Source organism: Corvus hawaiiensis, chromosome 2 (genome assembly GCF_020740725.1).
Source record: "Corvus hawaiiensis isolate bCorHaw1 chromosome 2, bCorHaw1.pri.cur, whole genome shotgun sequence".
Lineage (NCBI taxonomy): Eukaryota > Metazoa > Chordata > Aves > Passeriformes > Corvidae > Corvus > Corvus hawaiiensis.
The window spans coordinates 24142302-24156659 of record NC_063214.1 but is presented as its reverse complement, the minus strand read 5'-3'; the positions used below and the strand labels follow the sequence as shown (position 1 = coordinate 24156659).

The 14358-nt window shown below is 42.2% G+C and overlaps 1 protein-coding gene across 1 annotated transcript; it reads left to right on the top strand.

Moving 5' to 3' along the window:
• Positions 1-2425: 2425 nt before the first annotated feature.
• Positions 2426-12988, top strand: LNP1 (leukemia NUP98 fusion partner 1). The gene is made up of 3 exons (XM_048295712.1): positions 2426-2837; positions 9032-9274; positions 11309-12988. Exons 1-3 carry the CDS (start codon positions 2688-2690, stop codon positions 11507-11509), a joined length of 594 nt encoding a protein of 197 aa, XP_048151669.1. The 5' UTR covers positions 2426-2687; the 3' UTR covers positions 11510-12988.
• Positions 12989-14358: the final 1370 nt, after the last annotated feature.

The following is a 14358-nucleotide window of genomic DNA, read 5'->3' as shown; positions in this document are numbered from 1 at the left end:
CAGGTGACCGTGCACTGAACAGGTTGCCCAGCAAGGCTGTGGAGTCTCCCTCACTGGAGATATTCTAGACCCATCCAGACACCATCCTGTGCCATGCGCTCTGGGATGACCCTGCTTGAGCAGGGAGGTTGGACCACATGATCCACTGTGGGCCCTTCCAACCTTACCCAGCTTGTGATTCTGTAATTCTGTGACATTTCAGCTAACATGGATGATTCAAACTTTCTAGGACTTTGTACTGAAGAGTTTTAGAGCAATCCTTGTTATAAATTAAGTCTTTCTGTTTTCTTCCCAGTTATTAATTCAGTCTGTCATAAAAATTACTTAATGTGCAATACTGGAATTTCGTTCATGTGTATGTCTATGCCTAGTTAAAATCCTTACCTGTAGGCTCAGGAACCTTTTGTTTCTGTCTCCACTTATTTCCCTGGAGCACTCAGCTGAAGACGAAGAGGAGTCATCTTTGACATGTTTTTACAACCAGATAGCTCCAGTCATCTCATGGCTGGAAATTTCATTGTAGATGGGAGCAAAATGTGACAAGACACATATTTCACAGAAGAAAAAAGGACTTCAAATAAAAACAGCAATAAGATTGCAAAGCAAACTCCTCAGGATCCCAACTAAAATTTGCCCTGCTGCGCTCTGAGTCAGTATATCTGCATGTCTGGTAGTAAACAACTTGAGAAATGTCCTTTAATTTATGGATTATTACTATTTATGTAAACATATTTTGACAAAGCTGTGGGACAATCTCTCTCCCAGTTCTCCCTGTCACCTGTCTCAGCAGGGCAGAAGCATTTGGTATGCCACACAGCAACCTGTAGTTCTGTCTTGCACATCAGTAAAGAAGAAACCTGAACCATGCAATAGAAAATATGTATCCAACAGGTCGATAGCTTCCTGCTGGGACAGCCTCAATTCCACCCACATGATGCTTCCTGTAGGCCTTCAGATGTGCCTTGCCTGTACAGATGGGTGGCCTCCAGGATGTAAATCAAATTCAGGCTGTTTGAGTATGGCCAGGAATGTCCTTCCCCACCTAGAGAATCAGCCTACACATACTTTTGATTGCTTCAGGTATCTTTTTACTGTACTGTTTTGCAGGCATTCCTCTTGCTCCTATCCAGGCTGCTGCAGGCATCTCCAAGCTCTCATACAGAGCATCTGAGGTGATTCCATCTGCACACCCGTGTGCTCAGTTCCCTCTGCTAATCACACTCTTGCCTGCCTGGACAAGGTAAAATTGGGCACGTAGACATCCATGACCAATCGTTCCCTTCACCCATATCGTTCAGAATGAGCAGTCCTACATTGTACTTAAACCTCACACCTACACCCACACGGAAGAAACGGGAGTTTTGTAGCTACATCTGTAGCTCTAAATAGGTTGGGGAAAAGGCAAGGTTTAATGCTGGACCACTCATTTTCTGTAACGCTTAATTACCAGCAAGTTTTTTGGCATATTTCTGGTCAAGACCAACCCAGCATCTCCACAGCAATGCCTGGGCACCAGCAGGACACCTAGCACACACCAAGGACTTCTTCCAGTAAGAAGTTAGATATGGGTTCTTCCTCCCTTGCAGTCTTCCAACACCATCCCAACAGGCTCTACAGCCTTAGAGCCCTCCTCGTCCTCCTGCCCAAAGCATGTAACACATCTTCCGGTTTCATACTGTACAAACAACAGTTTCGTGGGCCACAACAGTTTCTGTGTTATATCAGAGATTTTGAAATAAAGGAGACACAAAAATGACAACAACGTATTACAGCCACATAGAGCCTCGAGGAGACCCACAGCACAAACACCACATAGGGTACATGTGGTCAGTTTAGATACTTGATCTGAGCTCCAAAAATCAATCCCTGGCCCTGTTCTGTTCTGTGGTGTAGGCAAGGCTTGTATGGCTTACACCCAGGGCTGGTGAGGAAGAACCAGCACATTTTTACCCTGAGTGCATTCAAGTGAGGCAGGACCTCCCATAACCCTGATATGGCCCTGAATGATGAAATTACTCAGGTGAAAAGCAGCAGCTGCAAGCTTACACTGTCATAACCCAAAAATGAATGAGCAGTTGCTTCAGGGAGGGCTTCTACCTAGGCAGACCATGTTTCCTAAATACTGAAGGAGGAGCAGAGGCAACAGAAGTCAGGAGAGAGAGAGCAACAGCAGAAGAGTGGGCCATTTGTGCTCCCTCCCACAGAGCCAGCTAGGTCTCTGCAAGCAGCTGTGCCAGCTTCTGACCAACATCAATATGTCAATTCTGCTTCTCAAAAATCACAAGCCTACTTTGAGCCTGTGTAGGCCCCCCGCAGGCATGTAACTGTGGGCAATTCTGCATCGGTATTGGCAGCTGGGGCACTCAGCAGCAACACAGGGAGCAGCCACAGCCCTGCCACCCGCCCCCTGCGGCAGTGTCATATTGGACATCGCTGCAATGGAAAGGTTAAAGGAAACCTTGTTCAAAAGAGATGAGAAAGGGTGCACTTATGTTTAGATGGTGCCCAGGGCTGCAGTGAGACAGGTTTTGGGGAGGGAGTGCTGAAAGAGTGGTTGAAACTGTGCCTCTGCTTCCTCTTGTTGGCAGAACAGTGTGAAGCTACTGGCCTGGTGGTAGAATTTGACCTTGCTTTGCCTTGTCTGGTTGGGAGACCCCTCCCCCCGCCCAAGTTTGGAGCATCTGTGCATGGAATATGATGAGGATGATGATATTTTCTTTGCAAAATGGATGAGCAGCTTCTGGGGCCACAGCTTGATCGATGAGAAGGAGAAAGAAGGCAGAGGCCTCAAGAAACGTCAGACACGACTCTATAGTGAAAGGAGAGCATCCCTACCGGTAAGAGCTGTGTGCAGCTTTCTCTGTGTGTGCATGTGATTTATGTATAAATATAACTTCCATCCCCAGAGGCAGGGCCCTAGGGATGTATGAGGAGGAGAATGGGACACCTTGCCAAGTAAGTTCAGTTCCTGCTGGCAGCTACTAGTTGCTTTTTGAACTTAACTGTCTGCCAGGGTCAGGCCTCTGTGGTCTTGGAATACAGGAAGACTGGTAAACTCCAAGGTAAGTGATGACAGGACCAGAAATGTAAGAAGTGTGTGATAGCTGCCTAACTATGTATTACAATGTTGTTTTGGCTGCTCAGCACAACCTGGCAGAGATCAAAACATTTTGCACCTGCGTACTTCAAGATGGTCTGTAATGAGTCTGTTCTTATGTGAAAAACTGTATAACTCCATATGTATTAAAAAGATTTGGACCTAATTCTGCAACTATACTGTCTCCAGGAAATTTTACCCTTTACCTCTTGGGACTCACCTGTTTTGAGGGGTAACTTCTGTTTTAAGCTAGAGGATGCAGTCCCTCCTGGTTTAAAATATCTGACTCTGAAAACAGTGATACAAAACAAAGCTTACTAAACTGTGAAGTAAGATTTTAAGGTAGAAGTACATTTTTTATTCTTTAACTAACAAAACAGTTGGGAAAGGGGCAGGTTCATGTGCAGAAGGCAGCTCACAACTAAGTGATTATCAAAATTAGGTTAAACTGAAAACAGCTGTTCACAGTCTCTCTTTATTCAAAGATTGTTGCTTTTATTTCAACTTTTAAAAGAACATTTAGGTAGTCCAAATCTGTCTCCTTTTTTTCCAATGACAGTTGGAAAAACAATCAGTTGTCTTAACAGACATACTATTTTCCTTTACAAACCATTATTTACTTATATCCTTAGATCATTATGGCTGCAACAAAGCAAATGCTAGTACATTGGGGAGAAACAGCTAATCTTTTCCAAACATTTTTTTGTGCCATTCTATGTTTCCACCTTGCAAGTTGTTCTCCACTGCAGCTGTCATGTTCTAAGCTGTGGGATTTTTCGTTTCCAAAAAAACTGGCTAAGAAAAATGAAGGAGTCCAAAACCACTTCCTCCCTCTTTGAATTCTTGGACAGGCTGGAGAGGTAACCTTCATTCATAACTTCTGGTCTGATCAGCCATGTTTGTTATTTACTGTTATATTTCACCTCGGCCACAGGTTGCAAGACAGACTCTGAGCTAGAGCTTTGCTGATGTATTCCATCAGAATGCTGAATATATAATGTTTATTAATGGGGGTGGGGGGGAGGAGGTTAGTTATCTTTACTGTATTTTATTTTTTTCACTCAGAGATCCTTGCAGATGTGATTTCTTTAGGCCTCAATAGAAACTGGAGTGTAAGAATGTACTTTAAATCACTTTCCATTCAGCAACATGCTGAACACATCTTCTTGTATATTTGTGGCTGTATTCATGTGTGCACAGACATTTCATTTGAAGCATGTCCTTATATTCAGTTTGTTCAAAAGCTATTTAAATATTTAGCTAGTAGCTATTCAAATACTTTGCTATACTTGCATTCCTGAATCTGTACCTGGAATTTAGATTAAGCTGGCTGACAGAAAGACTGTGATTTTTTGATGTTACTGTTTAATGAGCTAAAGATATTGTGTGCACTTAATTATGTCTGGCCTTTACATTAATGCTTCACACAAATTTGTCTTGCTCCACTGGTTTCATACAGAAGATGTAAATTTTGACTGCTTTTTTTCTCAGTGCCTGAAGTTGGCTGGAGGAATGAGACGGGAAGATTTTTTTGGGAATTTTAGGGTTTGGGGATACATTTTGAAATGAACTCTTGATTTGGAAGCTGAGTAGTTGGTAATAAAGAGCATTAGTACACGTTGTCTTTAACCAAAGCCAGAAGTTAAACAAGTGGGCACTACTGATGCCTTAGAAATACCTCCAGAAAGAGCATCTCCTTTTTGAGAGAGGTAGCTTGCTATTGCACCTGGATGTGTGGTTTTTTCATAGTTACTACAAATTATAACTACTGTAAGATTAATTATTACCAATTATAACTCTTGTAAGATTCAAAACACTGGTACTGTTATTTAAACATTGTCTTCATTTTATCAGAACAGTGCTAATTATCAGGAGGTGTAATAACTGAGATTAGACTGCATCTCTTCTGAACGTTAGTACCTGCACAGCAGATCACAGTGTATCCTTTCTTCTGTCTCAACACTGAAAATTGAGATAACTCCACTGTTTACATGAAAATGAGGTTCTGACACAGCTGTTGGCAAGAGCTCCTTGTGCAGGTGCAGTGGAACAGCCAAAAGAGCACTGCCAGCTCACTTGGTCTCACATCCAAGGCTGGTATTCAGGGCATCAGCAGCAGAGCAGTCCTGCCCATGTGAACTGCTTCTGCCCCACAAGCCTTTTGGTGCTACACAGCTAAGTGCTCTCAGGGCAGCACAAAAGGTGGTTCTACTGCAAAATCATTTTCAGCTCCAAACTGGTGTATTGATCTTTGTAGTTTTTCCTGTCCTGTAGTAAGACATTCAAGCCCCTGCTCCCACCTCAGAGACAAAAATTAACTCCTGTGGTATCCTATTGTGGTACAGCCCCCATCCCAAATTCGGATAAAGCTTTGTAAAATAACTCCCAAACTAACAACAGTTTTCATTATTTTTTCCCCAATATCTTGGTGTACCTCACACATAGTACTGAGATGAGCTTTGCAAAATGCTTTTGCTATTGTCATTCACATTCTGCAGAGGGGAACACAAAATTATATTCATCCTTCCCTGGGTCACTGGCAAGTCAGGCTAAAACATGTAACTCCACACTCAGGCTAAAACAACACGTAGCTCCACTCTCCTGGAAAGCTCAGAGTTGTGTATGTTGCTGTGGGCCAACACTGAATGTGAAAACTGGGGACAATTAAGTCATCTGTTTCCTTCTCCTTTATTTAACTTGTTCCCCTGGCAAGCTTTAGACAAATTAACTGTGATACTCTTTTTGAAGCCTCCAGTTATTACTTTCCTTGACACATTCTAGTTATCCTGCATCATTTTGGCTCAGAACAGTTCTTACTTCCCAGACATTTTGTTGTAAGGAAAAGATTGGAGGCAAAGGAGAACTGATAAGAGTTTTACAACCCCATACATATATCCACCTTCAAATAGACATTGTTGCTCACAGGAGAAAATTGCTAAGAGCAGCTGAGAGTGGGAGCAGAACAACTGACTGCTGTTGAAGTTACTGACATTTAATTTAAACTAAACTTAGAGTGATCTACCACAATATTGTTACTATAGACCAATTGGAGCCCAGACCAAAACATTTTTAAGAAATATGTGTTTGTCTATAAGCTTCTCTGAAGGAAATGAAGCCATGGGAGAGCATCTGAATGTCAGATGTTCCAAAATATCCCTAAAATACTCGGGACATTGTGTAAACTCCAGCAAACAATGATCATTTGTGCTGACACACTGAAGATTAATTTTCTTACTGACAGCTGTGCAAGCTCTCAGATCAAGCCCAAAAGATGTAAGCAATTAACTTGTCTACAACAGAAACTGAGAAAGAGATAAGGCAAATTATACTGACAACAAGTTTTGTTGTGTGAATTATTTTTGTTTGTGTAACTTTTGTGTGTTTGAGATGGGCAATTAGCAGAAGATTAGCTGTTTTGTAAATAGACACACTGAGCATGAGTGGCCTTTACCCAACACAGAAAAAAAAGAGTACTAATGGTAAAGAGAAACAATCCCTGAGATCCCTTGGTGCTTCTGGCCTTCCCAGCACTGGCAAAAAATCCCCATTTTGATGGTGGAGAATTTAATGTATCATGCAAAGCACTGTGAGAGAAGGCACAGTCACAATAATATGATTGCATAGACCTGTCTGTGTAGCTTTACCCTTAGCCCACTGAGGCAGATGGGCATTTCAGAGGAAAGGCTGTCCCTTTTCTGGACCATTGCTGCCATATTGGTAGGTAAACTGCAGTCTTTTTGTTGAGGGCTTCACTGTAATTCTATCTGTGAAGGGAAATTAAAAAGCAATGTCTTAGTAAAAGAAAACATTTGCAGACATTGCAAAACAGGATAGAATACAATCCCCCATTTCAGCTGTCCTCCTGTGTTTGTAGTTTGTTTTTTTTTCCCCAAACCCTCTAGGAACAGATACCAGTGATTTTTACCATGAGACAATTTTTATTTCCAGGAAAGAATATATGTTGATGCCATTAAAATGATAGAGAAGACATTTAGCTTGTTGAGCCTGGCATGGCATGTGTGCTCCCATCCCTTGAGCACAATGTGATTGCTTTGATGCTTTCTAAAGTAACAATACAATATGACCTTACAGAACTTACAGCTGTATTGACTGGTTTGAAACCAAAGTAAAAACGACATGGCAGAAATCGTTAACACTACTCTCAGAGACAGTCCATAATACTGGACATAGTAAGCTTATGCCTGGAAAAAAAAAATGGAACCGGTACCATATTTTTTGTAAACTCTCCTTATTAGGTACTTCTGTTGGGTGTGAGATTTATTATATTTAGCATCTCTCATCAAGCCTGTCTAAAGTGATGTAGCCACAGCCATCTGAATGCACAGCCCCACTATTCAGAGAAAGGCTGCATAGGTTCCTGTTGTGCCAATACATTTATAGCAGCATCTGGACCAGAGTGCATGAAATTGTGTGCAGGACATGTTTCAGGTCCCTTGCAGTCCAAGGTTTGTAGATTCATGTGAACGCTATACCAAGTTGGTTTAGTTTTCCCCTGTTTGTTAAAATAACAAAACAACCAAGACACACACCTACTCTGAGTGTAAGGTTTTCTACTGGATTTTCTTAGAAAGCTCTGCAGAACCTGTAGGATAAGGCTTCATTTGTTATAAACAATCACAGCTCCCTTAAAGCCAGCAGAACTTCTCATAGTTACTTAGTAGCTGAAGACTTAGCACCGGGCTTATACAAAACACAGAATCAACTGGGTTGGAAAAGACCCCTGAGATCGTTGAGTCCAACCTTTGACCAAACCACCACCATGCCAGTTAGACCATGGCACTGGGTGCCACATCCAGTCTTTCCATAAACACCTCCAGGGACAGTGACTCCACCACCTCTCTGGGCAGCCCATTCCAATGCCTAACCATCCTTCCTGTGAAGAAATTCCTCATAATGTCCAAAACATACATGCATTCAAAAATGTATGCAGCACCTGGGTGCCTAGAATGCTTTAATCTGACACCTGCAGGGGTGTAATTTTCAGTACCTCCCATCTCTCACAATTTTCACCATCTGCATCTTATCAGTGTTCAGCTACTCATCCTGAAAAAGCATCAACAGCTGGCAGGGTTCGGGGTATCCCTGGCCCTGTGTGGTGTCCTTCTCACCCATCTCTTCTACAGGTCTGTCCATTAGTAAAACCACCAACACATGACTCCGCAGGACACAGCAGTTCTGTATCTCCTTTACAGACATTCAATTAAACATAGCTGATGCAGATCAATAGCTTTTATCTGCATGCCAGGCCTGGGAAAATTGAATCACACAGAAACTAAACGTCTGTCTACTCCCTCCTCACTTCAGTCCTGCAAATGTAATTGTGGAAGTATGTTTCCTACCACTTCTTTGGCTGGGATGTATCCCTCAGTGCCCTGAAACTGCTCCTTCATTAGTTTGGGACAAATGTGTCCAAGAAATCAGCTGAAAATTCAAAGATGGACAATGAAGCATCCAGGCTGCCTGTGGGCCATGCTGAGAATTTGACCCGGGGATCAAACCTCTTATCTGACTCATCTGGCCGCAAAGGGCTGGGTAATGCTTTTTGAGAGTCCTGCCTAGAAACTGCAGCTGGGCGCAAGGCCTGAGTTTTTGGGGTTATGAAGAATCCCAGTTCCTTTTAGTGTCAGTGAACACTAAGAGGACCCAGCACACTTTACATTTGAAATGTTCATTTGTTTGCCAAAACTTAGATCCTCAAACCCAGCACTAATAGGAAATTCTGCCTCTGCTGCCTTTAGAAAGCAGGTTCTTGGCAGTATGATTCTCCTGCACATAAAAAGAAAGACACAGATTTCTGGGCAAGGTCCTTCACTTTGCACCACTGTTTGGAGAGTCTCTGTGGCAGAAAAAAAATTCTTCCTTGTGTGATCTGCTTTAATATTCATTACTCAACAAAGACCTTTTGTTTTTCAGGCCAAGCTTTCCTCCCTCCATACAACACAACTTCATGCTTCTGCCAAAGGCTCATCTTCAGGCCACCTCAGGGGCTCCAAGGAATTTCAAGACCAAGATGTCAAATGCCACTGCCACAGGAAGGCAAGCAGAACACCTTCAGCAGACAGCTCATGCCCAGAGACAAGATCAAACTCCATTCAGGAATTTGCAGAGTCCTTTGAAAAGCAATTGCATCTCAAAAGCAAACGCTCAGTTTCTTTGGTAGGTAACAACTAACTTAAGATCACTACAGAAAAAAAAAGCCCAAGCAACCAAGTCAGCTTTATCCTTTGTGTAATTGCTGTGACATTGCTGGGGGAAGTGCAGACATAAACTCCAATTGGAATTTCTCATATTATGTGGTCTCAAATTACTACAGTAGCACAAACAAGGTTAAAGTTGTATCATTAGTGTGAGGATTCTTGTTGTGGTGTTACTGTCTAGGCTTATTCAGGAATGTTTATCCTCAAAATGAGACACCACACTGGCTCATATGGCAATGTTTTCAGAAGAGTCTCTGGCTGTGACAACAAAACATGACAATATAAACCCAGATTTGCTTCACTTTTGCTGCAAGACCCAGCTTACTTTTTCACTGCTGCTGACCTGACTTAACCCATATGGTGTTATCTGTAATACTGCCAGACACTGCAGTGTTTGAGAGGCTTCTCTCTTGCCCCTCAGGACTCCATCCATCTGCTTTCTGCAGTGTCACCACACAGCTGCAGCAGCAGCTACTGCTGTAAGTGGCTGAACATAATTTCACTGAAAGGGCATGCAGGCAGCAGGGGATTCTCCCCCCATTTCTTCCTTGTCCCCATCATTCTGTCCTGAGCCATGAGCATTTGTTTTGTCTGGTGTGTATTGATGAAGTAGCCAGTAGCAATCTTTTGTCTATGACACTTTAATATATTTTTATTATTTTGATACATAATATCTGCTGCATCACACAATGGAATAAATAAGGGTAATAAATCCTAACTCACTTTTAAGTATCAGAAGAACACTATCAAATTGTCACTCCATTCAAAAAGTTGTGCTTAAATAACACCTGACATTAGCATCAAATAGCCACAGAAGGAAAAATCTTTTTTTTTTTCAGTTTCTTGACACTGACAGTTTGTATGGAAAAGTAATTTTAAGCTCTCTTTGAACACCTTCTGCACAGCAAAAGGGAAATAAAGGTCTCTTTTCAATAAGCAGCATAATTACATGATCAGTCCCATAATTATAGTCCTTGCATGACCAGTCCTCTAAGAATATGCAGAATTGTGGTGATGACAGCACTGTTACACCATTGTCAAAATTTCAAATGCATTCTCTAATCTTCTTTTTCCTCTTTAGGAGCTCTTCAGTTGATTTCATTTGGAAATTTACATTGCCTCATGTGCCAACATTCACCAGTGGTTGTCTGGTTTCTCATTTATAATTTCTCAAAAATGCCTGTGTTTAGAAAGTCTGTGAGTGTATAGTTGTATGATTAGGTATAGCAAGCATAATGTATTAAATATGGCTTCAGTTCCAGTTAAAAGCTTGGATTCCAATGCCCCTCTGTAATCAGCAGTGAGGTGTGTATTTTAGTCTGTTTTTCAAGCAGACCAAGTTGTCATTCCCTCAGTCACCATTGCAGTTTGGGAGATGTGAAAGACTTGAGAATCTCAAAGAACTGAGCAATTGGTCAGAGATCTGAAAGGAAATTTGAGCTTAAACCGATGTCTCCAAATGGAGCATTTTTTTGCATTCTGAGCTCTGTGGGTGCATTTCAAACCACCATGATCAGACAGGTGAACATTGTGGGAAAGGTAATTCATCTCCTTCCCTGCATATTGCTTTTGTCTGATAGATGTGTCTTTGAGAACCCTTCATGACCTTGTTTTCAGTGAGGTCTTTGCAGCTGGCACTGAGCAGCTTTCAGGCACATAAAGATGGATCAAGCGAAAGGACAGAAACAGAGAGTCTGGGCTGAAAACTCAGACCCCCTTCCTCTCTCCCTCCTGTCTGCTCTCCTCTTCAAGTCCACTTGGCCGGTGACCCTCCTATCATATACAGAGTAAAATCAAAGCATGTGTGTTGCTTCTTGCTGAGCTTCAGGGTGACTGCCTTGGGCCTTGAATTTGAGCCCATCATGGTAAAGCCGATCTTGATGAGGCAGGTTACTGGAATATTTTGTTTCATCGTGAAATAACATAATGAGCTTTTTTTTTGTTCTTGTAGGAGTCACTTTTAATTCCCTGCTATTTTTTCCCTGCCTTTTAGCAACCTGAAGGTGTAAAGGAGAGACGAGAAAGAGAAAAGTTGCATTTGAGAAAAAGCAAGTCTCATAAGAAAATGGGAGAGAAATCAGAGCCAAGGAGAGAGCGGGAAGAAGCTGAAGATTCAGAAGTACCTGCAAAACACAGCGAACAGTTTCCATCACAAACAAGCACTCAGAAAGGTTATGTATGCACAGGCAGCTAGAATGCATTGAGATCATCAATCTTAACACTCCCCCTGAAGAGCAGAGGGAGCATTCTTGTTCTGTTTTGACTAGAAGAGGCCTATTAGCTAGAATAACCCCATAGCTGTAAATTAAAAGTAAAATTCAACTGCATTACTGGCACCATGTTACTACCTTCCTTTCTTTACTTTTGTCTTTAGAAATGTGACCTTTGTCATAGGAGTGTATTGGTAGCAAGATCCAAGTTAGAAATTAACCACTCTAAGAGGGTCTCAGGCAAATTTAGCATTGCAGCAGGACAGTAGTGGATGTGTTCATTGTAGAGGAGACCACCATCTATGTATTACAGAGCCATGCAAAGCCTTATGTTCCTTTTTTAATGGAAAACAGGCTTTTTGGTAGGTTTGGGTAGAAAAAAGTACACATAAGCAGCATACACTGCTTCCTGCCCCTGACATTCATTGAGATTTGTCTTGAAAACAGGTATCTTTTTGATTTGACAATCTTTCAGCTCCAAATTTATGTAAGTAAGAGAAGAGAAAAGAAGCCCGTGTTTTCTCCTACACCTCCCTGATGTCTCACTTCTCTGCTTTTCCTATCCCTATGCAGTATGACTCTGGTTTCTCTGGCATCTCCCAGCCCTCTCCCATGTCCTCAGTCCCATTTCCCCAGTCACACAACTAGTTTTTTCTCCCAGCTTTACCCTCATCACCTTGCTTCTTTTGTGGCCTTCCCCCTCTCCATATACCAGTTTATAGCCCTGCCATGTAGCTGCCAACCTCTTTTACTACATCTCTACTTTTGCTTCATCAAAATTTGAGCCTTGCTGAAAATTCTCTAGTAAAGTCAGAGACGTTCTGTCTCTCATATTTCCATATAATCTCCTCAAGAGGTTGCTGAGGCATTGCAACCCTTTTTCCTTTTCCAGAACTTGGGCCAAACTGGCTGTCTATGATAAGCAGGACTTAGGAAAACTCTGTTCCTCTGGCTGAGGATCTCCTGAACACAGGTGTCAATCTCATCTCCACATGCTCACAAACAGATACACACTCCCACAATCCCACTATGCCCACCTTTCTTCAACGTGCCAGTGTTCTCTGCAGATACAACCCTGCTCTCTTTGGGAATAAACTCCCCAGGCCTACTATGGAGAAAGCCTGGTTTGGATAATACAGTTAGAAAAGAGTGAAGACAAATGAAGTCATGAGCAAAAGTCAAGGTCTGATGGATATTCTTCCTGTGATTTTTCTGTAATTAACAAAGATCTTACTAATTTACCTTAGAGCCTTACTTTTGAATATTCAGCCCTTTAAAAACTTAGGGCATCCTTAAAATTTTGTAACACTTATCTCCATTAAGGGATTGCGTTGTTTGATTTTTTTGTTTAGGGCTTTGGGGGATATATGAGAAAGCAATTGAACCCTTACTGATGCTTGTAAATTGCTTCTTACCTGGTAACATATATTATAAACTAATAAATCTAATAATGCAAAAATGTTCCTATGCATAGTTCCTGTCCTTCCCAATCCAGATTGAATTTTTACAAAGTTCTTCTGTCAGCCAAAACTTACATACAGATGACTTTCCCTTTACAACCTTAATCTGAAGGCTGCATTACAAAAGATCTGGATAGAAAGGAACATGGCCAGCAGTGTCTGAGTTCCTCAGATGAAACCTCTCACATACATCCTTTCAGGTAGCAGCCTGTCCTCACGTCTTGGGAGAGCTGAATGCCATGTCTGCATCAGCTTTGCCTGCATTTCAGGCCATCAGCTGCCTCCTCCTGTTTTACAGACAGGTTAACTCAACTGGCCCCAGCAGAATTTGCTTGTGTTCATCAGACCAACATGCTGGTTGTACACCACACCTGATGGAAAGAAAACAGCAAACAGAGCTAAAATAGGAGAGCCATGTGTGGCTGCCTCTGACTTGCTGATTACCATCTCCCTAAAAGCACAGAGAAGCCTCACTGGCCACCGAGGCAGCTAGGCAGCTCTGCCTGCAAACAGCTCCCCCATTGTAGGTTACGGGGGTTCTGGAGTCCTGTCGGGACAGCCGGACGTAGACGGTGACGGATGGAGACGAGAGATCTCTATAGGCAGGTCTTGGGACACAGCCGGTTTATTGTAAAGGGCGTGGGTATTGGGGCACTGCTCAGAGCTGGTAGACTCAGCTCTGAGCAGGCCCAAGAGAGCAAGAGAGTGAACGGGTGAGAGAGAGAGAGAGAGAGAGAGTAGGAGCATGAGTGGAAGTGGAAGAGAGGAATGAATAGAAGAGAGAATGAGAATGAGAAGGAGAATGAGAATGAGAATGTGGATGAGAATGAGAATGTCTGAAGTCCTGGTTACAATACAATAAATCATCTTCTGCACTGAATATTCTAATTGTCACTAACCAATCTAATACAAGATACAAATCCTATAGCATTTACATACAGCCTATAAGAGTTCTTATATTACCATAGAGTGTTACATCTTAACTTCTAAAAACTACTCTTTGGACCCCTTCTGCTGAGCTAGTAGGGTCTGCTCTGACCCTTGGACCTGCCTGCAAGCAGAGGGTATTGTTCCATCAAGAGGGGATTACTTCAGTCGGCCATACCATTGTTTTCTAGTTGTTCAGTAACTAAGACCTGGTATTTCAAAAGTGGCTTTCATTTCGATGTTGCCTGTAGTTTTCATATTCCCAAAATCTTTTGTCAGGCAATCATATTTCCAAGGCTTTCCTGTTTCATCTTCCCCAACACCCCATGTTCCACCAAATCCCATCTCTCTGATGGGAGAGCCTGTAAGTGTTCATGTGCTTTTGAACTGGCCCATCAGCCCCATGGTGTGACTCTGGAAACAGAAGCTTTCACATAATGTCCTTT